Below are 21,691 nucleotides of genomic sequence, written 5' to 3'. Positions count from 1 at the left end.
GCTCTTTTCTCAGGGGTGGACCCCTGAGAGGGAACCGTGGGCACCGTCCTGGGAGCGGACTGCAGGGAACAATACAGAGCCTTTGCTGGGCCTTGGAAGGGCCCCCTGGGAAGCCAGCCCCCAGGTGCCAGCGGCTGGTCCTTCCTCCCTGCCCCACTCTGAGCAGACGCTGGCCCCGCCTGCCAGCTCTATCCACCAAGGAATCTGGGAGGACAAACTCAATCCAGTCCACACAGAGGAAGAGGGCAAAGGGGACCATCATCCCACACCCATCCTGGTATGTTAAGTCACTGATTAAGTAACTGGTTAATAGATCAGAGCACAATGTGCTGCTGTGGGCCCTAGGATGGTCTCCCGGGAGAGGACCTGGGTGGGGTGGCCGGGCACTGGAGGGGTCTGGACAGCCCAGCTAGGATGCAGTAGAAGGGGCGTGGGCTTGCCTAGAGCAGGCAACGAGGGAGGGCAGCACACAGCAGACATGCTAATCTGTCAGGTAGGCACAGAGGGGCTCCCTGAGGGCTCCCTGGGGGGGGGGATCCTTTTAGGCCCCTGAAGTCTGGCCTCAGAGGCTGGGTGTCTCCAGGCTGGTGTCTTCAAAGCATAGCCTGCACCTTCGGCTGTGGGGTGGTGTCAGCAGCCAGCCACAGAAGGGCTTTCATGGCCATTTTCCTGATGAGCAAACCGAGTCTCAAAAGCCGCAAGCCAGGTGGTCCAGAGACACTTGGCTGGGGCATGCCAGAGCCAGGCCCAGGTGCCCTCCTCTCCCACCTGGCGCCTGTAGGTCCTCTGGGTTTGCCTGAAGGTGGGCGTGCCCTCTTCCTCGCGAAGGTGGGCACACTGGGTCCTCTCCAGCTCGGCTCCGTCCCACCCAACGGCGAGCGAGCACCTGGCACAGCTCTGGCCACCAGCTACCCCCATCCCTCCTCAGAGCCCTGGGGTTGGGGGGTTGGTGTCCCTGTCTGAGGCCCCCAGCCCCTGCTCTCCGTTCTGATGGCTGGCAAGCACCCAATCTCTAAACTTATTTCCTCTTATTTCCTATTGGGGGTGAGGATCCCCTTGGCAGGGAACTCAGGCAGCTTAGCTACAAGCGTACCACAGGCCCCGAATAAAAGCAGCCGTGAGACCGCAGCCCCCTTGTATTTCAGCCCCAGGCAAACAGGCAGAGCTGCCCTTCGCTCCCAGGCCTTTGCGCACACGGTTCCGCCCGCTTCGACGCCGCTCCGCGCTTTTCCGCCCGAGGACTGGCTGTTCACACCTCTGGGTTCAGCGTGAGCAGCTCCCTCTCCGTGAAGCCTCTCGGACGGGCTTCACCTACCGCAACAACGCCCTCTCTGCGTCCCCGGGTTCCCTGACCTGAGGCCCCGACGGGCAGGCAGCAGGGTGGCAACCGGGACTGCGCGCGGCGCAACTAAGGGTCCGCGCTCGGCCCCTCTGCGCGCTCGCGGGGCCCAGTAGTGCGACCGGGGGCCTCGCGCGTCCAGCCCCGGCTCCCACGCCCTCCGAGACCGCCCGGCGCCCCCTCCCGGCCCCGCCCCCTCTAATCCCCTCCGCGGGCGGGGGCCAGGCGAGCCGCGGCCCCGCCTCCGGGCCGTCTCAGGGGAGGGGCGTGTCCCGCGCCCGGCGAGTCCGGGCGGGCGTGGCCGGGGCGGGGCGGGGCTGGGGGCGGGGCTGCCGCGGGCCAGCCCCCGCTGGCTGCCGCGCGCCTGGCGGCCCGGGCTCAGTGCGCGGTGGCGGCGGCGGCGGCGGTGCGGACAGCTGGCGCCGCGCGATCCTGCTCCGCCGGGCGCACGGACGCACCGGCGAGCCGACGCTGGAAGCACGGGGCGCGGGCGTCCGGCCGGCGGACAAGGAGCCGGAGCAAGAGCCGCGGGCAGCGAGTGGGCGCCAGCGGCCGCCAGGTCGGTGCGCGGGCGCGGAGGGGACGAGGCGGGCGCGCGGCGAGGCCGGAGCGCGCGGCGGGCTCACGTCCCGAGCGGTCTCCGCGGCGGGGCCCGGCCGGGGCGCAGGCTTCCCGCTCTGGAAAGTTTGCCGCCGCCGCCGCCGCCGCCGCCGCCGCCGCCCTGGGAGGGCTCTGCAGAAGTCAGGGAGGGAAGGGGGAGGAAGGGAGGGACCGCGGCGGGGAGGAGGCGGCCGGCGCCAGGCGGCCCGGGAGCCCTGGGCGGCGGCAGCGGCGGCGGGCGGGGCGGCCGGGGGTCGGAGGAGCCGGGGCGCAGGAGCCCAGCCACCGCCGCTTCCGCCCCTGCGCGCCCCGGATCCTCCGGGGTGACGAGCTGCCCGCCTCCTCCCGCAGACTGCCTAGCGGCGCCCTCCTCCCGCCGGTGCCAGAGCGGGGCCATGGGGGGCAGCATGCCCGCGCGCGCCGCCTGAGGACGTCGTAGCCCCCGCCCCCACTATGGGCGCCCTGGCTCGCGCCCTCGCGTTCTGCGTGGCCGTGGCGGTCGTGACCGGCGCCGCCTCGGGGCCCCCCGGCATGGAGCAGCGCGTCGTGCGGAGAGCGGCAGGTACGGAAGGACCCGACGGGTACCGGCGAGGGGCGTCGGGGCCCAGGAAAGGGCTCCTGGGTGGGTCTGGGGCGCCGGGTCTGAGTGGGCCCGAGGGTGCGCCCTGGGCTGGCACTGCGGAGCCCGTGTCCGGGTTCCTGCCGCCCTCGCTCCCCGGAGATCCGGGCCAGAGCTGGCGCGGCAGTCTGTGGGGCCCCTGGAGGCTCAGGGCTCCCACCCAAGTGCGAGGCCGCGGCGGGCAGCTGAACGCGACCGTGGAGTCCGCGGCCACCGCCCCCCGCGGTTTCCTAATGGGGCGCAGCGTGATCCCGGGCATCACCCGGAGGGCGCGGGGGCTACGTTTCCGTGGTGATTCCCATTGTTGTTCTGCGGGTTCTCACTGACGGCAAGTTCCTATTGTCGGCGCCGCAGCCCCTGCCCGCCTCCGTCCGGGTTCGTGGCCGGCTTCGGCCCGAGCGAGAGACCGCATTTCGGAGGGAGGGTGTGAGAGTGCGTCAGCCTGCCACCGGGGCCCTGCCCGCCCCCCGTGGGCCGCGTGACGAGGCCGCGGCGTCGGGTGCCTCCGCTCCTAGCCCTGCTCCCCTGCCGGGTGGGTGACAGCGTCTGCCTCCCTCCTCGCCCCAGGGCGCGCGCCGTAACGCCTGGCCGCCGTCCGAGGGACGGGGAGCCGCGGACGCCGGCGGACTGCCCAGGGCCGGTGCACGTCGGGGGTCCGCGAGCGGCGCGGAGGGGCGGGGGCGCGTCGGCCCGCCAGGCCCCGCCCCGCACACGCGCCAAGGCCCTCGAGGTGCGGCGCGCGCGGCCCCCCGCCGGGCGCCCCGGGAGCCGCAGCCCCGCACGCGAGCCTCCCGGCTCCGGGCTCCCGGGGCGCCCGCGAGGGGGCGGCGTGCGGGGGCGGCGGCCGCGGGCCCCGGGGCGCGCGCAGCCCCGCTGCGTCCCGGCGGCCGCGCGGAGGGAGGCCCTCTCCCGGTGAGCTCACGCCCCACCCGGGCGAGACCCGAACAGCCGCTCCTTTGTACCCGGCGCGGCCACAGACCGCGCATTGATGGCGGCCGCGGCGGCCTCGCGGGGAGGTGTGAGCTGAGCGGCGGCGGGCGCGCCGTGCCAGGGAGGCGGCGGCCGCGGGCGGGACGGAGGCAGATGGCGGCCCGCCCCTCCCTGCGCCCCCGCGCCCCCTGCTCCGGCGGCGGCTGCAGCCTCCCGGAACAATGTCATTTTTTTATGAATGAAGTGGGCCTGGCGCTTGAATGCGTGTGTCATTCAGCGGCGTGACAGAGGCCGTCGCGAGGTCAGCGCGCGCTTTTAGCGCCTGCTTAGGCGGCCCCAGCTTCCAGGGGCGCCGAATAGGCGGTCGCGGGGGGAGCCCCGAATTAGCATTCGCATTCAGATAAAGATATTACTCCCTATGGCCGAGGAATGTCAACTAGCCCCGAGGAGGGGGCGAAGGAGGGGGCGGCGGGCGGGGCTCCGGGCCCTCGCCTGGACCCCCTGCGGCGTGCGGGGCCCTCCACCCCCCCCCCCTCTGGGAACTGGCAGTCCGTGGGAGGCCGGTCCTGGGGCGCAAAGCCTGTGGTGCCCCCACTGGATGCAGGCCTGGGGCACAGTAGCAGGAGGGACCCCAGGGGTGGCGGGTGGGAGGTACAGGGACTTTTTCCTCCACCAGAGCATAGGTGACTCCCCCCCCCACCCCAACCTCCTTATCCCCGAAGCAGAGCCCGGAAGACATGTACTGAATACATGGTCAGTATACTTAAACCATTTCTTTAAGTAGATGAACCAGACAGCAAAAACACGAAGACCTTCTGAAACTTAGAGGTTCCAGCTGACATTTTCGCCAGGAAACATAAATTAAAACGCCACAGTCCGCTGGGGTCAAGGTGGGGAAGGTGTTCGCCCCTGGACTGACCTGGGCAGCCTTCATGTCCACATGGGGCCAGTGTTCTGGGTGAGGGGCTTGCTCAGGGAGGTTGATGGGGGGGGGGGAGGGGTGTGTGCCACGTGCCCTGCAGTCTGAGCCCACCCAACCGGAGGAGTCTCTTGGGGGGCACAGGGCATTTCCCACAAAAGCACTGGCTGCAGCCTCCCCCACCCCTTCATCAGGGCTGGACTTTGAGCCCTGGGTGGTTCATTAACCTGGTTGAGCCGAGGCTGGACTTCTGGCCTCAGCTGCACTGAGCCCCTGCACTGAGCTGAGAAGCACCCCTGCAGGGCCTCAGGTCTTCCTTGGGACTGATCTGGGGCCTGGCTGTGCCCCGGTTCACAACTGAAACTATAGGGGAGCTGGAGCCCTGGCAGGGACAGGCTGGGGGGGCAGCCAGGCAGGCCTGAGCCATTTACCAGTGAGTAAGCAATTCCCGGAGTCTCTTCTGGATGGGAGGGGAGCTCCCGACTCTAGATCCTGCTGGGGGTCCTCACCTGGGTGTGTGAGGATGATACTCACAGGGTTCTGGGAAAGTTAGGCTGGATAATCCTGTAAGCCCACATTAGCTTGCTGGGTTTCCAAATCCCCCTTTTTTTCCTTGGTTATGAAACTTTTCAGAAAGTTTCCAGGTGGGGAGGTTGAAAGATCAGATCCTCTCCCTTGACTTGAGGTCCCTTTGAGACACCCCTCCTTTCTTGGACTTTTTTTAAATGTTTGTTTATTTGAGAAACAGAGCGAGCGAGGGAGGGGCAGAGACAGAGGGAGACAATCCCAAGCAGTCTCTGCACTGTCATCGTGCGGCCCAGCCCGACACGGGGCTCGATCGCAGTGTCACGGGGTCATGGGCTGAAATCGGGTTGGACACCTAACAAACTGAGCTTGCCCAGCGCCCCCCTTGGGCTGTTTTAAAGCACGTCCCTGGCAGCCAGTCCCATCCCCTGGAAAGAGTGGAGAGCTTCACCACGCACCCTGAACCGGAACCCTTTGTCCTCATTCCGCCCCAAAACCCAAATCCCTTGGGAGCTGCCAGCTCCAGTGGTTCCTTTGAATCAGGTCTGAATTTGCTGGGTGTTCTCTGGGGTCACCCCGAAGGCCTTTCTGAGGATCCCTGTGCCTCTCCCCTTCCCCCCCACACACTGGGGGAGGCTTGACCCTGACCACAGCCTGGTGGCATCTCTCAGCCTGGCTGTCGCATGCTTCAGCACTTTATTTATTTACTTATTAAATGAATTTTTTTAACCTTTGTTTATTTTTGAGAGAGAGAGAGAGAGAGAGAGAGAGAGAGAGAGCACAAGCGGGGGAGGGGCAGAGAGAGAGGGAGACACGGAACCCGAAGCAGGCTCCGGGCTGTCCGCACAGAGCCCGATGTGGGCTCGGACCCACGAACCGTGAGATCGTGACCTGAGCTGAAGTCGGAAGCTCAACCCACTGAGCCACCCAGGTGCCCCTCCAGCACTTTAAACCGCTTGTGGTGGCCTCCCTGGCCTGCGGGTGGGATTTTTGCCCTGTGCCACAGTGGGGGAAATTGGGGTATGAGGCCAGTTAGTAACAGTCAGGAGGACACTGATTGGGGACATCCCCGCAAGCCCAGCTGGGCCCTTCCAGGACGCAGTAGTCCTTGGGCTGTGCCTGTGGGCTGCACTTGGCGTGTGGCCCACACCGGGGCGGGGGTGGCAGCCAGGAGCAGGCACCGTGGGACCCACAGGGTCAGACCTTCCACCTGTGCTCACCCCCCTCAGTGGCATGTGGGCAATTGCCGTGGCACATAGGACTTCCGTCCTCTAGTGTGTGTGGGCCCCAGAGCCCCCTTTTGTTGATCGGGAAAGACCCCTTCCTGGGGCCGAGCCGAGCGGCACATGCCCCAGCCACTGCCCGAGTGGAGCCAGACCGTGACTTTTAGCATCCGCTCATGCCTGTCACCTGGAGTCCTGCCTGCTCTCTGTCCCCCTACCTGACACCACCCACTCACGCCACTGATGGGTCACCCCCAGGGTCTCCCGTGGCTCAGGGTGGGCCTGGTGGATCAGATCTACTGGAGGCAGAGATTTCTGCCAGTCTCTGCCCTGGTCCAGGGGTGTCCCGTCCCCCACCTCCCTCTGCCCACCAGCGGACGGCTGCCAGGCATGGCTGGCCCCGGGGCTGCTCTGTGTCCGTCAATCCCACACTGGACCGGGTTGAAGTGAATATACTGTGTGGATGGCTTGACCTGCTGACGCTGCCCAGACCAAACCGGAACCAACAACTGTTGCCCTTGGGCCGGGGCCTGGGGCTGAGGCTGCCACGACCAGCCTGTTCTCCGCCTTCTGGGGGGCCTCGGTCCGCTCCCAGCACTGGGTGGTCCCCACAGGACACAGTGGCCGGGACCGAGGGGCTGGAGGTCGGGTCAGGAGTCCTCCGACAGTGGGGCCCTCAGGGACACAGGCTCAGAGGTACTTGAGAGACCCTCCCGGTGGGCATGGGGCTGGTGAGGCCACCTGAAGTGGGTGGGCAGAATTGGGACTGTCCGGGGAGCCAGGGGCCGGTGTGGCTAACAGCGGGCAGCTGGGCCCTCGAATCTAGGCCACGCGTCGGCAGAATGACAAGTGATGATGTAACTGACCCAGCTGGGTCTGGGGAAGGAAGCCTGGGCGCTGGGACCACCCAGCCCTGTCCCGGGCCCCAAGCCCAGGCTGCCCGCCGGGCATTGTCTGGCCCTGGCAGGGAGGCCCGGGGGTGATAGCCCCGCCAGTGATGTGTCCCTGGATCTCAGGCCTCGGCCGCTTGAGAGGTAGGCAGCCGCGGGGCAGCGGTGCGGGACCCCGGGGCTCTCGGGTGGACTCCCGCCCTTGGCAAGGCTCCTTCCTCTACCCCAACGTGGCGTGTACGCGGTGAGGTGGGCCAGGGCACCTTGGCCTGCTCTGGCCTGCTCGCTGGCTCAGTCTGGACAAGTCCCACCTCCCGCAGCTCGTGTCCTCGGCTGTGAAATGGGAGTCCCAGGTCCCCTCCCCCCACGGGCCTGTGAGACACCGCTGTCCAGACATAGTATCCTATTTACGACCTGCTTCTTACTGTGTGTTCGGTGTACCACTGAGGTGTAGCTCGCGTGCAAGACCCTTCTCTCTAGTCACGGTGCAGTTGTCCCTCGTCCCGGAGAGCCCCCGCCCTGACCCGCCCCGCGGGGTGTGCCGGCTCTTGGTAACCAGCCCATGGCCAGTGCCGGCTCCATTCTCGTGAGGCCGAGCGTCTGCTCTCCGGTCCGGAACTGCTTTCGAAGCCAGGATGGTGGGGGGGGGGGGGGGGCGTCGAGTGGGTCCCATCCTCCTGGGGCAAATCGCCCCTGTCCCCAGCCCAGCGTCCCTGCCTCCAGCCTCTGCTTCAGCCGGAGGCGTGTGAGGCACTGCCTGTGAGCTCGGGATGGAGTTTGCATTTCTAAACGGTTATGAGCAAGTCCAAGGAGGGGGCGCCTGGCTGGCTCGGCAGCTTAAGCGTCTGTTCACTTCAGCTCAGGTCGTGATGTCACAGTCGTGAGCTCGAGCCCCTCGTGTGGCTTCGTGGTGGCAGGGCAGAGCCTGCTTAGGATGGTCTCTCTTTCTCTCTCTCTCAAAATAAGTAAATAAACTTAAAAAAAAGAAAAACAAAGAAGACGACTTACACTGAAATTTGGATTTTCAGCGCCCTTACGCATGTTCTGATGGGTGTGCGCTGGGCCGCATGCGTCCGTTCATATGCGTGTGGTCTATGTCAGCGCTCCAGCGACCGGCCGGAAAATATTGTCCCCCTCCGCCCCCGCCCTTCACGGGGCACTCTGCAGGACCACAGTTCTGGACACTGGTCCCTCCCTCGTGTGGGGCCATGTGGGCCCTCGCCGAGCCCCCTCCCTGCGGCCTCCACCGCGTGTCGATGCAGTGGGCACGCCGTGGTGCCTCCCGGGGTGCCGGGCGCCCGGTACTCCCGCTCTGGGGGCTCCTGCCTTAGGGTCACATCCATATCACCTACAGAGGCCCCGGGACCTGAGCCCGGCCCGCAGGAGCAGCTGGTCTTTGGCAGCGGGGACACCGTGGAGCTGAGCTGCCACTTGCCTGCAGGTGGCCCCACAGGGCCCAGCGTATGGGTCAAGGACGGTGTGGGGCTGGCGCCCTCAGACCGCATCCTGGTGGGGCCTCAGCGGCTGCAGGTGCTGAATGCCTCCCACGAGGACACGGGGGCCTACAGCTGCCGGCAGCGGCTTACCCAGCGCGTGCTATGCGACTTCAGCGTGCGCGTGACAGGTACGTGCCCGCCGGGGTCCTCCGAGCTCCCTGAGCGGCCGGGGGGGGGGGGGGTCTCGGGGCGGTGCTCTGCAGCTCCCCACGTTGGGGGTCTCGGTGGTCCCTGGTAGAGAGGAGGGTGCCGCACAGGAGACACGGCGAGGGGCACCTGTCCCACAGCCACACGCTCTGTTGCCTGCGTTTCAGATGCCCCGTCCTCCGGGGATGACGAAGACGGAGAGGATGAGGCTGAGGACACAGGTGAGCCTGGGGTCCAGGCGTGCAGGGCGAGTCAGGGCTGGGGACCCACTTTCCTAACTGCCAAGCCTCGTGCTCCCTGGGAATGGGGCCTCCTGCTCACAGGCAGGTGGGAGACCGAGGCCTGGGGGCCACCTCCCCAGGGTCCCACCGAGTGTGGGGTCTTCCTCGGGGTGAGGTGGCCTCGAGCGAGCCCTGGGCCTGTGCGCCCCAGCTTGGGGGAGGGGGGACCGTGCTGCACGGGGCTTGAGGAGCGGCAAGGAGGCCGCTGCGGCCTCGGGTGAGGTGGCCTGTGCCGGGTGTGAGTACGGCAGGGCAGGGGGCTCAGGGGGCTGCTGTGGGGCCAGTGGGCTAAGGGGTCGGGGGCCCGGGAGGTGGGGGAGGAGGGTGGCCGTGGGCGCCAGGGACACCAGGTTTGGGCGGGTGTTGACGGTACAGGGGATACCGTAGCACTTGCTGGTGACAGGCCACGGGTGCGGGAGAGCAGGAGGGGCGGCAGCCACTGGGGTGTTCCAGCCTGGGACGGTGGCGGGGCCACCTTGCCTGTCGTGGGGGGTGGGGGGCAGGGAGGGGCAGTGGGCTGTTTCCGAGGAGCCCGGTTAGCCAGGCCGAGAGATGTGGGACATGGTTGGGGGGCCCTGTGGGGTCTAGCGGGCAAAGAGGTGAGGAGGGGCCGGCCAGGGACACAGAGCTGGGTGGGGACGCGGGGGAGGAGTCCGGTGCCCGGATAGTCGTGTAGCAGCTCTGCCTTGGGCTCTGAGATAGGCAGGAAAGCTGAGGGGCCGCTGGGTTTCTTCCCTTTTCCCTTTTTCCTTTGGCTGCCAGGAAGTTTAGAGCAAAACTCCAGGCCCAGTGCTCCTGGTCCCTCTGACCACCCCCCTCCCAAACCCGGTGGGCTTAGGGGCTCTGGGGGTCGCGGGCAGGGCTGCTCTCCAAGGGCAACGTCTCTAGCCGTGCTCAGCCACCATCGTCTGGGCCTGCAGGGCTCCCTGGGTCACCCCCGAGTCTCTGCCCCGGGAGTGCCCCCGGCCTGGGCCTCAGCACCCTCCTCTGCGAGGTGGCTGTGTTGGAGGCGGCGGGGGTTGGGGGTGAGGGGTGCGCTGTGTCCCTTCCCTGTCCGGGGGTTGCCTGCCCACTTCCCGTGGCAGGAATGCGGTCCCCACCTCAGCTCCAAAGAAGGATGGAAACCACTTAGGGTGGGGGCGGGGACAACCCTGAGAACCAGGAAGGGGGCAGGGCCTCCCACGTGCCACGTCACTGCCGTGTCACCATGGCCCCTCCCACTGCCCAGCAGACCCTGGAGCGCTAGAGAGGGTGACTCGGTCTCAGAGTCTGGCCACCTTCAAGACTCTGGGCTCTCCAGGTGGCTGGGCCTCACGTCCCGGTAAATTGCTTCCGCAGCCCGGCCCCTGGTCCATCCGGCTGGGCTCTGTGACCTGGGCTGACCCGGTTCCTCTGCTGGCCCGGTCTCCCCTCAGCGGGCCTGCCCTGTGGGTGCCTCCCTGGGTGTCTGGGTGCTCCCCTGGGAGGTACCCTTGTGTCTTGAAGGCTCCCGGGTGAGGGTGTATTATCCTGGACCCTTGGGCCCTCCTGGCTGGTGTGGGTGCCTGGGGGCAGCGGACAGGGAGAGGAGGGGATGTGTGTCTTGGCTTCGAGGATGCTGGGAGGCGGTGTCGGGGTCGGCGGGAGCCTTGTCCCGCCAAGGCGGGGGGGGGGGGGGGGCCAAAATCCGACACTCTCTGTGCAAGGGAGGAAACTGAGGCTGGAGGGGTGGGTGGTGGGACAGCTTCCGAGGGGGGAGGTGGTCAGGCGTGCCCTGCTCGCAGCCTGCTTACGGCCTTCGCGCGCCCCTCTGCCAGCCGGGGCCCCTTACTGGACGCGGCCCGAGCGGATGGACAAGAAGCTGCTGGCCGTGCCGGCCGCCAACACCGTCCGCTTCCGCTGCCCGGCCGCCGGCAACCCCGCTCCATCCATCTCCTGGCTGAAGAACGGCAAGGAGTTCCGGGGGGAGCACCGCATCGGGGGCATCAAGGTGGGCCTGGCGGCGGGTGGCTCCGGCCGGTGGGGGCCTCGGGCTGCCGCCTGCTCACCCGCGTGCCCGCCCGCAGCTGCGACACCAGCAGTGGAGCCTGGTCATGGAGAGCGTGGTCCCGTCGGACCGCGGCAACTACACGTGCGTTGTCGCGAACAAGTTCGGCAGCATCCGCCAGACCTACACCCTGGACGTGCTGGGTGAGGCCCGGCGCGGGCGGGGCGGGGCGGCCGACGGCTCGGGCCTGAGCGGCCCCTGAGCCCCGTGCGCCCTCCCCGCAGAGCGCTCTCCGCACCGGCCCATCCTGCAGGCGGGGCTGCCGGCCAACCAGACGGCGGTGCTGGGCAGCGACGTTGAGTTCCACTGCAAGGTGTACAGCGACGCCCAGCCCCACATCCAGTGGCTGAAGCACGTGGAAGTGAACGGCAGCAAAGTGGGGCCCGACGGCACCCCCTACGTCACCGTGCTCAAGGTGGGTACCGCCACCGGCCGAGCCGGGGCCCTGGGGCCTGGCCCTGCTGGCCCCCCGTGGCCGGGGACTGGGTTACGGGGTCGGCGGGTGGGGCCCAGGCATCGGACCGTCGGGGAAGGAGCGGCGGAGGGCTCGGGCCCAGCACCGGCGGGCCGGGGGCCAGGGGCCGGGGGCTGGCTGGGGAGTCTGGGCTGGGTCCCAGCATGTCGGGCGGGCAGCACACGGCCCCGCAGTGAATCCTCAGTTTCCCCCTCTGCTCTGAGGGCGGGCCTGCAGGCAGTGCCCTGGGCCGGGCTCAAGCTCAGGGGCCCGGGGCGGGGGGGGGGGGGGGGGGGGGGCAGGCAGGTGGCAGCCTAGGCCTCCGGGCGAGCTCTGGGCCCCAGGCGCAGGCCGCCGCGGCTCCTCCAGCCGCCCCGATCAGGGATCAGGCTGTGTCACCCCGAGCAGGCTGTGTCAGTGCTTGTGCAGCGCGGCTCGCTGCCCGCCTGGCTCCCTCGGCCCTCGCCTGGGGCAGCCTCAGCTTGGTTCCCACGGCCCCAGGGTGGGGTGGGCCACCGGAGCTGGGGTGCTTGCGACACTCAGCCCGAAGAGAGACGTCGGCCGCCGGTGGGGGTGTGGGGGGCCAGGCGCCTGGGCTGAGAGCAGGGGTCCAGATCTGCCTGGGGAGGCTGCCGTGGCCCCGGTGGGTGATCTCTCTGCACTCGTGGGAACACGCTCACCGTCAGCCAGGCACCGTCACGGCAGGCCCAGCCCGGAGCCCAGGGATAGGCAGGCTGAGTGCCAGCCCAGGAGGGCCTCTCCGAGGGGCGCCTGCGGGGCCGCACTCGGGGGGGCCGTGGTGGGTGGACGCCGGGAAGGGGCCTCCTGTGAAACCACAGCCCGCCACCGCCTCCCGCAGGCAGCCTTGCTGGCTGCCCTCGCCGAGCCCCCGCTCCGTTCCTTGAGGGCCACCCTCGTGGCGGGGTCTGCGCCAGGGGCCTGCTCCCGCACGGCCACTCTGTGCCCGGCCAGGCTGCCGAGGGCGCGCCTGAGCCGGGTCTCTTGTCCCCGCAGTCCTGGATCAGTGAGAGTGTGGAGGCCGACGCGCGCCTCCGCCTGGCCAATGTGTCCGAGCGTGACGGGGGCGAGTACCTCTGTCGAGCCTCCAATTTCATAGGCGTGGCTGAGAAGGCCTTTTGGCTGCGTGTCCACGGGCCCCAAGCAGGTAACGACTCTGTCCCACGCTGTCTGGCACGCCGAGCTCCAGCTCCCGACGCCCTGGCCGTGCGCCCCCGTCCTGCTCGCTCCCTGCCCTGCGGCTCGCATGGCGCTCCGGCCGGAGCCACCTCTGCAGTGCCGGTGCCTCTGGCCTCCACTGTGACCGCCCGCTTCGAGCCCCCGCGGCCTGTGCTGCCCCTGCCTGTGCCCTACACGCACCCCCAGAAGGCCTCCAGCCCCGGCAGGGGCCGCTGCCCTCTGTGAGCCTCCGCCCCACCCTCCCCCGCGTGTGCGTGCGTGTGCGCGTGTGCGTGCGTCTGTACGTCTGTCTCACCCTCGCTTGCCCCTGGCTCCGCTGCCCGCTCGCCCCCCCCCCCCCGTTGGCGTGCGCGTGCGCGTGCGCGTGTCCGTCCGCCGGCGCCCCCCGCCCGCCCCCGCCCCGTACACGCGCTCACCCCGCATGCCGCGTCTGTGCCGCGCTGCCGGCCGCACGCCTGGCGCTCGCCTGGGACAGAGGACTCGCCGGTGGAGGGACTGGCTTCGGGCTCTGTGTGGACGCACGAGGCGGAGGACCCGTGGCGCCGCGGCCGCGGCCGCGGTGGTGGTGGTGGCGGTGGCGGCGGCGTTTTCCTTGCAGCCTGGCTGGACCGTCGCCGTGTGGACTGTGGCTGTGGTGCCCGTGGCAGGTGCTGGCGCTCGCCTATCGCGCTCTGTTCTCTCTTTGTAGACGGCGGGCGCTAACAGCACCGACAAGGAGCTAGAGGTTCTGTCCTTGCGCAATGTCACCTTTGAGGACGCGGGGGAGTACACGTGTCTGGCGGGCAATTCTATCGGGTTTTCCCATCACTCTGCGTGGCTGGTGGTGCTGCCAGGTACTGGCTCCTGCTGCTGCTTGCTCTGTCCCTGTCCTCTCGGGGTCGCTGGCTTGGGTCACACCGGAGCTGCCGAGGGCAGGCGGGGGACGCCGTGGTTCGTGGCCACCTCGTTCTGCAGAGCTCCTGGCCGGGGCTGGTGTGGGGATAAAGTGCACGTGCCGTCTTGCCTCCGAGGGGCCTCCCTCGAGCCCCCCCACTCCCCCAGCTCGGTCCCCAGCAGCCCGTGTGGCGGCTCCGGTGTCACCCCGGGTGGCGGGCGTCAACGCTGCCGGCTCCGCTGGGCTCTCGCTCTCCTGGGTGCGCCCCTCCTGACCCGGCGTTTCTGACCGCGGACCCTCAGGGAGGGGGACGTTGAGGCCTCGGCGTCCCCACCAGGGGTCCGAGCCCCTTGTCCCCCACTCCCGCTGCGCCTGGGGCTCCGGCCCTCGGGGGCTCCCGGGAGGCGGGGCCCGGCCTGCAGCCACGGTGTCTTTGCAGCCGAGGAGGAGCTGCTGGAGGCCGGCGCGGCGGGCAGCGTGTATGCGGGCGTCCTCAGCTACGGGGCGGGCTTCCTCCTCTTCATCCTGGTGGTGGCCGCCGTGACACTGTGCCGTCTGCACAGTCCCCCGAAGAAGGGCCTGGGCTCGCCCACCGTGCACAAGGTCTCCCGCTTTCCACTCAAGCGACAGGTAACAGAAAGTAGCTACCGGGTTCCGAGCCGCCCGGACGCCCCCGGGGCCCGCTCCTCTGGGCTCCTGAGCTCAGGGACTCCCCGTGGCGCGGGAGGCCTGGGGCCTCCCGGGGACGCAGGTCTCCGCGGTGGCTGAGCCGCCCCCCTCCCTGGTCTGCGCGGGCTCCACCAGGAGCCTGGGGTACCCTGCAGCGTAGGACTTCTAGGGCCTTCCTTCGTGTAGGGCTGAGCGGAAGTCAGATGCCCCCTCCCCACCCCTTAGCAGCCCTGCCCGCGTGGGCAAAGCCACGGCCCCGCCACCCCTGGGGCGTGTCTCACCCTCCCCCCTGACCCTGTGGGTCGGCCCCTTGGCACCAACCTGTCCCTGCCGACCCAAGCAGGTGTCCTTGGAGTCCAACTCGTCCATGAACTCCAACACGCCGCTGGTGCGAATCGCCCGGCTGTCTTCCGGGGAGGGTCCTGCGCTGGCCAACGTCTCCGAGCTCGAGCTGCCCGCCGACCCCAAGTGGGAGCTATCCAGGGCCCGGTCAGTGGGGCTGGGGCCCTGACCCCGCGGGGGTGGGGGCACACACAGGGTGTGGTCCTGTGGCGGGGGAGGGGGCACCACTCAGAAACCTGATCGGACTCAGATCAGAGTCGGGTAGGAGTCCACACCGTTGATGGCGTGGCAACTATCGACCAGAGGAGGCCAGGCCAGGGGCAGGTGCTCCTGAGGTGTCGGCGCCCCTTGCAAAGTGCTGTCTGGATGGCCCCACACAGGGTGAGAGGCTGGCCGGCCAACGTCCTTTATCCTATGAGAAGTCATGGGGGCAAGCGTGGAGGGCTTCCTGGAGGCAGCGACGCTAGGCCTCAAAGACTGTCCGGTACAGGGCCTTGAGCTGGTGTGGGTGCTCACTGCCTTTCGGTTTCTGCCCCTAGGCTGACCCTGGGCAAGCCTCTCGGGGAGGGCTGCTTTGGCCAAGTGGTCATGGCAGAGGCCATCGGCATTGACAAGGACCGGGCCGCCAAGCCTGTCACTGTGGCCGTGAAGATGCTGAAAGGTGAGGGAGGAGGGAAGGATGTGGCGAGGGGAGCCGGTGCGGGGCCGGGGCCGGGGCCGGGGCGGGGCGGCGCCGCAGCGCCTGATGCGATGCGCCTGCCCTCCCGTGCAGACGACGCCACAGACAAGGACCTGTCGGATCTGGTGTCGGAGATGGAGATGATGAAAATGATCGGCAGACACAAGAACATCATCAACCTGCTGGGGGCCTGCACGCAGGGCGGTAGGCCGCGGGGGGCGGGCAGGCGGGCAGGGGTGGGGGCGGCGGGGCGGGGCCCTCCTTTGACGCCTGGGCTCCCAGGGCCCCTGTACGTGCTGGTGGAGTACGCGGCCAAGGGGAACCTGCGCGAGTACCTGCGGGCGCGGAGGCCGCCAGGCATGGACTACTCCTTCGACACGTGCAAGCTGCCCGAGGAGCAGCTCACCTGCAAGGACCTGGTGTCTTGTGCCTACCAGGTGGCGCGGGGCATGGAGTACCTGGCCTCGCAGAAGGTGAGCAGGGCAGGGGGGCGGCGCAGGGTCCATGAGGGGGCCGATAAGGGCACCCCGGCCTGCAGGGGAGGTGAGGGGGAGGGTCAGGGCCTGGCGGGAGCCTCAGCCCTGCCCCCTCCCGCCCCCAGTGCATCCACAGGGACCTGGCGGCCCGCAACGTGCTGGTGACCGAGGACAACGTGATGAAGATTGCGGACTTTGGTCTGGCCCGCGACGTGCACAACCTTGACTACTACAAAAAGACCACCAATGTGAGCCTGGCTGGGGGAGGGCTGGGGGGAGGGGGGTGCGGAGTGGGCCTGGCTGGGGGAGGGGGGGTGCAGAGTAGGCAGCCCCAGGCACCAGGAGGGCATCTGGTGGCCGACGTGCCCCCCCTTCCCCGCCTCGCCCTCCCAGGGCCGGCTGCCCGTGAAGTGGATGGCACCGGAGGCCTTGTTTGACCGAGTCTACACCCACCAGAGTGACGTGTACGTGGTAGGGCCGGGGGCGGGGCCGCGTGGGACGCAGGGCCGGGGGGCGGGGGGGGGGGGGGCATTGGTGGCTCCTGTGGCCGATCTCCCCTTCTTGCCAGCGGGGTGCGTCTGGGGCAGGCAGGCTGCAGAGGGCACAGGACCTCTGGTGGTAGGACAGACGGGCTGACGGTGCCGTGCTCCCCGCCAGCTGGTCCTTCGGGGTCCTGCTCTGGGAGATCTTCACTCTGGGGGGCTCACCGTACCCCGGCATCCCCGTGGAGGAGCTCTTCAAGCTGCTGAAAGAGGGCCACCGCATGGACAAGCCGGCCAACTGCACACACGACCTGTGAGTGTGCGGGCCCCTCGGCCCGCTGCCTGGTTCGGCCCCGGGGGGGCGTGGCCTTGGTGCCCGCGGCGGGGGGCGGGGGGAGCGAGCGCGGGCGGGGCCTGTGCGGGCACCGGGCCCGGAGCCTCACCTGAGCGCCCGGCCAGGTACACGATCATGCGGGAGTGCTGGCACGCGGTGCCCTCGCAGAGGCCCACCTTCAAGCAGCTGGTGGAGGACCTGGACCGCATCCTCACCGTCACGTCCACCGATGTGAGTGCGGCTCCCACCCACCTTGCGGGGGTGGAGGGGGCACGTGGGGGGCGTGGTCCTGACGGCTGCCCCCCCCCCCCCCCCCCCCCGCAGGAATACCTAGACCTGTCGGTGCCCTTCGAGCAGTACTCGCCGGGCGGCCAGGACACCCCCAGCTCCAGCTCTTCGGGGGACGACTCTGTGTTTGCCCATGACCTGCTGCCTCCGGCCCCTCCTGGCAGCGGGGGCCCTCGGACGTGAAGGGCCACCGGCCTGCAGGCCGAGCCCCCACCAATGTGAGAGCAGACCCCAGCTCACCGTGCCGCCGTCGACCGCAGGGGCCCCCTGGCCTGGGCCTCAGACCTGGGCCAGATGGACGGATGGACAGACAGCTTCGTGTGTGTGCGCCTGTGTGAGCGCGTGAGTCTTGAGGCCCCCGGCGCCCCGGCGCAGGGTCCCTGGGGTGCCTGCCCTGCTGTATGATGACCTCCTGGCCACGTGTGCTGGCAGCACCAGGGGGACCGAATGTAGAATGTAAAGGGGCTCCTTCCTGGGGCCCCTCCCCCAGGCTCCCCCCACACATCGCTGCCCCCCCCGGGAGCACTGTGGGGGGGGGCCGGCCAAGCTCTGGCATCCAGCGTGGACCGAGGCCCCTCCACTTGCCGAAGCTGAGCCTGCAGGGAAGCCTCCCCCCGCCCCGCCCCCCCATGATACACCTCCCACCCAAGCGGCACCTTGGGCCTGGGGGGGAGTGCTAGCCCGCAGCCTCCCCCCACCTCCAGGCCTCCCCACTTCCCACCCTGCTCCTTGGGAGACTGAATTACGGGTACCTGAAGGCAGGAGGCTTTAACTTCTGTCCGAGAGGTTCGTTCCAGAAATGAGTGTACATTTATATAAATAGATGCTGTGTACAGGATCTACACATACGTATATATAGAGATACCTATACGGAGGGAGGAGGGCTGGTCTAAACGGGCACGGGACCCTGAGGGTGCAGGAGGGAGGCGCAGCTGCCGGCCCGGGAGGTTCCCGAGGGATCTGCTGAGATCAACGCGAAAGCCAGCAGGAGATCGAGAGGCTTTTCTGGCAACGCAGTTTTGTTTTAAAAATTGTATATTTGTAAAGCTATTTATCGACCCCCAGAACCCCCGGCCCTGTGCCCCTCTCCCCCCCCCCCCCCCCCCCCCCGTGCTCATAGTGTTCAGCCAGCCGCGTGGCAGAGAGGTCTCAGTTTTAACTTATTAACAGCCGAGAAGGTTCCTGCTTCATGTAGAGGGCCCGCTAAGGGCTTCACCCCAAAGCCCAGCCAGGTCCCTTGCACCCTTAAGGGTCGTTAATAGTTTGAGGTGATTCTAGTGAGGATATTTTATTTCCTTTGGCCTTCTTTCACAGGGGAATTAGGTTTCTATAGGGTTTTTCTTTAGGAGATGTATTTTTTGGACTTCAAAGCAAGCTGGTATTTTCATACAAGTTCTAATTGCCATGTGTTCTGAGTGAGGAGGCAGTTTCCGGGGGGGGAGGGGGGGGCAACCCTGCACGCAGGTTCAGATGTTATTAGATGTTACAAGTTTATATATATCTATATATATAATTTATTGAGTTTTTACAAGATGTATTTGCTGTAGATTTAACACTTCTTACGCAATGCTTTTAGACTTTTATAGCCCAGACTGCTACCTTTCAAAGCTTGGGAGAGAAAGCCGTGAATTCAGTTTTGTTACTTTTTGTACTGTTAATGGCCCGCATTTGGGTGGCTGTCTTGCTCATCCGCCCGCCAGCCGGGCAGCGGTCCAGGGTGGTCTCTGTTCTCAGGTCCCCAGCCTCATGGGGGTCAAAGGTGTTGGCCCAAACTGGCAGATGCGCTTTCCAAAAAATAAACAGAGACAACTGGTTCACATCCCTGCTCTGTGCTTTCTGGTTTCCCGCCCTTCTGCAACCCCAGGCAGTGTCGTCCTCTCCACCTGGGACAGGTTGTCGTCCGCCCCCGGAGGAGGAGGGCGGGGTCACCGGCTGCCTGGGTCACAAGCCCTCCACAGGTTTCCAGCTCAGGTCTCTGGCTGGGATAGGACAAGCCCTGGGCAGAGCCAGGGTCAGCGTGGTCCAGTGTGTCCAGCTGCACGGGGGCACGGCCCCGGCAGGGCAGAGCCTTAGGACCACCGGTGGCCTTCACTGCCTCAGTCCGAGGTCTCCAAGGGCAGGGGGTGCAGGCACCATAGTGTCCACGGGAGGGACGATGAGACAGACCATCACGGGGCGGGCCTCCCCTTCCTTGGGGGGCTGTAGGCCTGCCAAGCCCCCTGGCTGCCCCCAGCTCTTGGGAGTCCACGTGGGCTCTGGGGGCCGAGGTCTCCCCCTCCTCCCCCCAATCAGCTGGGGAGGGGGAGGTGGTTTCTAGGTGGGTCCCCCACCCCCCCACCCCCATGGAGCCACATGTAAGCATAGCTCTCACCTGGCCTCTGATCCACCAGACCCAGGGACACTGGGCTCCACTCTGCTGGCCATACTCCTGCTCCTGGACGTTCCCTTCCCCATCCCTGGCCTGCCCCCCCCCCTCCCCCCCGTCCTATGATTTTGGGCAGATGCTGCTCCCTGACCCTCAGGGGGCACTGAGGACCCAGTGACAGGATCTGGCCCCCTCTGCTCCGGGGTCTGAGGGAGTGGGGCCACGGAGGGGGCACCCACCCGCACAGCAGTGCAGCGCGGGGCGGGGGGGGGGGGGGGGGGCAAGTCTGGGAAGACTCACTCTCAGGGAGACCGTGGTGCCGCCACCGGGCGGTGAGACTGAAGAGGGTTCTGGGACAGGTGCCCGTGCGCAGACTCGCACAGAACTCTCTGGAGCCTAGCGCTGCCCAGCCCTCCCCAGCTCCCCAGGGGTTTGTCAACCGCGTGCCCCTCCCTCCCCTGTGGCTCCTCACATTGTCAGGTCTCACCATGAAGGGCCGCAGCTGGTTAGCCACTGGGCTGTGTGCGCTTTTACTCTGGCTTCTAAGAAACTGGCTCCCCTGTGGCTGGGTTCAACTCACCTTCCACGAGTGACGAGCGACGGGTTTGTGGGGCCTCCCGGAGAGCAGGCGAGGCTACCAGGGTCCTGCCTCCGGGTAACCGATAACCGGTGCCGCCCAATACCTTGACCCCACTCAGGGAAGCACTCCCCACACCCCTCCAGCCTGCCAGAGATCCCATGTTTTTTGTGTCCAGAGCGCGGGGGGCAGGAACAGCGATGGAGGCCAATGAGGGCGTGGACCACGTGCGCCCTAGCCCAGTGGGGTTCTGGGTAGGGGACTGGGGAGCCCGGGGACGGGGCGGAAGGAGTCTTAGGGAGGCGGGGAGCCCTGCGGCGAGCAGGGGGGCCGGGAGCCCGGGGAGAGCCAGGGAGTCCCGGGGCGGGGGGGGGGGGGGACCCGGATGGGAAGGGGGACCGGGGAGCCCTGGGGGGAGCCCGGGCCGGGGGGGAGGGGGGGAGAGGCGGGAACCTGGGGAGGGGGAGGAGCCCTGCAGGGAGCCGGTGGGGGAGGGCGGGAGGCAGGAAACGCGGAGGCGGGCCGAGCGCGGGCCGGGAGCGCCCTCTAGTGCCTGCCGGGCAGCGTCCCACCCCCCCGCCCCTCCCACCACCCGTGTCCCGGGCGCCTCTCCCGCGCGGTCCCGCTGGGCTCCGGGTGCGCGCTCGGGACGAGGGGCCTGGCCGCCGGGGGAGAGGCTGTGTTCCGGACGCCGGCGGAGACCCCGGGCGGGGCGGGCCGGGCCGGGCCGGGCCGGGCCGGGAGAGGAACGGACCAGGCGGGCAGGCAAGCGCAGCCCTGCCCTCCGCGCGGCCCGGAGCCTCTCTGCACCTCACCCGCGGGCTCAGCCTCTTCCCGCGGCCCCGCCCCTGTAGGGCTGCACCTGTCCGGCGGCACCTGCGGCTCCGCCCCTCACCTGCCACCCGGGCTGTCCGTCTCCCCGGAACCGGTCGGCTCCGACCCAGCCCCCGGGCAGGCCTCAGGGCCGACACGCCACCCCGCCTCGGCGGGTGGCGAGCTCCCCCATTCCCGAACCTCCAGGCCCGACCCCGCCCCTCGCCTTCCGCTCCGGCGCCCGGGCCGGCTCCACCTGGGTCGAGTGCCTCCACACTCCTGCCCCCTGCAGGCTCAGCCTTCGCAGTCTGGTTCCTCCGAGGTCCGCTGCCCGCCCCCCACCGGCCTGTCCCGCTAAACTGGACGTCAGCCGTCATCCGCGCACCCTGCGTCCTCTTCCCCACGCGGCGGCTGCCAAGGTCTTCAGAGGCTGCGTCCCCACACGAAACACACTCCAATCGCCTCCCGCACAGTTGACTGCTGCCGTCTCTCCTTGGACCGGAATAGCCCCCAACCTCTCTGCCGGCAACTTTTTGAAGGGGGCAGCCATGTCCTGGATATGCTGGTGCTCCCGTGGGGCCCCCAGATTTTCCTGGCCGGGCACCTGGGGCAGGAACGCCGTGGGGGAAGGGGGCAGAGCCAGGGCACCTGGCCAGCAGCCCTCCCACCCGGCTCCCGCAGCACCCAGGGGCCCCGGCTCACTGCCCCCACCACCCCCGGGCACCATTCTGTGGGGTTGGCAAAGCAGGACGAGTGGACTCCAGCGCTTCTGCGGGTCCACCAGCAGATTCTCCCTAAAGAGCTTCGGGGGTAGACTCTCCTGAGAAGAGAGCCAGGGCAATAATCTGCACCAGCGGGGGCCTGGGTGTTTGCTTGCAACCCACATGCTCTCTCTGCTGTTTCATACTCGTTCTGTCCTCATTTGGGCCCGGAGCATCCCTTCCGGCCAGCTGCCGTGTCCCTGCAGCGCCACCTCCATAAGCAATCCCTGCCTCCGCCCCAGATCAGCCTTTCCAGAGCCCTCGTGGCCCTCTGAGTCGTGGAACCGAGAAACGGGCTGCAGACCAGGCCTCGTGTTCTGGGGCAGCTGCTGGCCACAGGCTCACATGGCCCCTGTCCCTGGCCACTGACTCCCAGGAGTGGCCT

At 68.1% G+C, this 21,691-nt stretch overlaps 1 protein-coding gene and 1 long non-coding RNA gene across 6 annotated transcripts; one reads left to right on the top strand and one right to left on the bottom strand.

The window, feature by feature from the left end:
* The first annotated feature begins 1,713 nt into the window (after window positions 1-1,713).
* On the top strand, window positions 1,714-18,609 carry FGFR3 (fibroblast growth factor receptor 3). 5 transcript variants are annotated; one of them, XM_023253493.2, is made up of 18 exons: window positions 1,714-1,898; window positions 2,291-2,501; window positions 8,400-8,669; window positions 8,856-8,909; window positions 10,766-10,938; window positions 11,015-11,138; window positions 11,220-11,410; window positions 12,464-12,614; window positions 13,960-14,156; window positions 14,533-14,678; window positions 15,071-15,192; window positions 15,304-15,414; window positions 15,493-15,683; window positions 15,812-15,934; window positions 16,080-16,157; window positions 16,344-16,481; window positions 16,628-16,733; window positions 16,827-16,969. In XM_023253493.2, coding segments are annotated over exons 2-18 (2,286 nt in total). In that variant the 5' UTR covers window positions 1,714-1,898; window positions 2,291-2,392; the 3' UTR covers window positions 16,829-16,969. The 5 variants fall into 5 exon arrangements, with proteins under 5 accessions (XP_023109261.1, XP_023109258.1, XP_023109257.1 ...); XM_023253490.2 differs by having other exon boundaries at window positions 1,716-1,898; window positions 13,960-14,150; window positions 16,080-16,150; window positions 16,827-18,609; XM_023253489.2 differs by having other exon boundaries at window positions 1,716-1,898; window positions 16,080-16,150; window positions 16,827-18,609.
* LOC123385186 lies at window positions 18,281-20,091 on the bottom strand. The gene is made up of 2 exons (XR_006597369.1): window positions 19,736-20,091; window positions 18,281-18,574 (listed from the first exon to the last, which is right to left on the bottom strand). It is a non-coding gene; the product is annotated as an uncharacterized LOC123385186 (long non-coding RNA).
* Window positions 20,092-21,691: the final 1,600 nt, after the last annotated feature.

This window comes from Felis catus, chromosome B1, assembly GCF_018350175.1.
Source record: "Felis catus isolate Fca126 chromosome B1, F.catus_Fca126_mat1.0, whole genome shotgun sequence".
Taxonomy (NCBI): domain Eukaryota; kingdom Metazoa; phylum Chordata; class Mammalia; order Carnivora; family Felidae; genus Felis; species Felis catus.
Note: the sequence above shows the minus strand (reverse complement) of the source record. Positions and strands in the feature narration are given on the sequence as shown.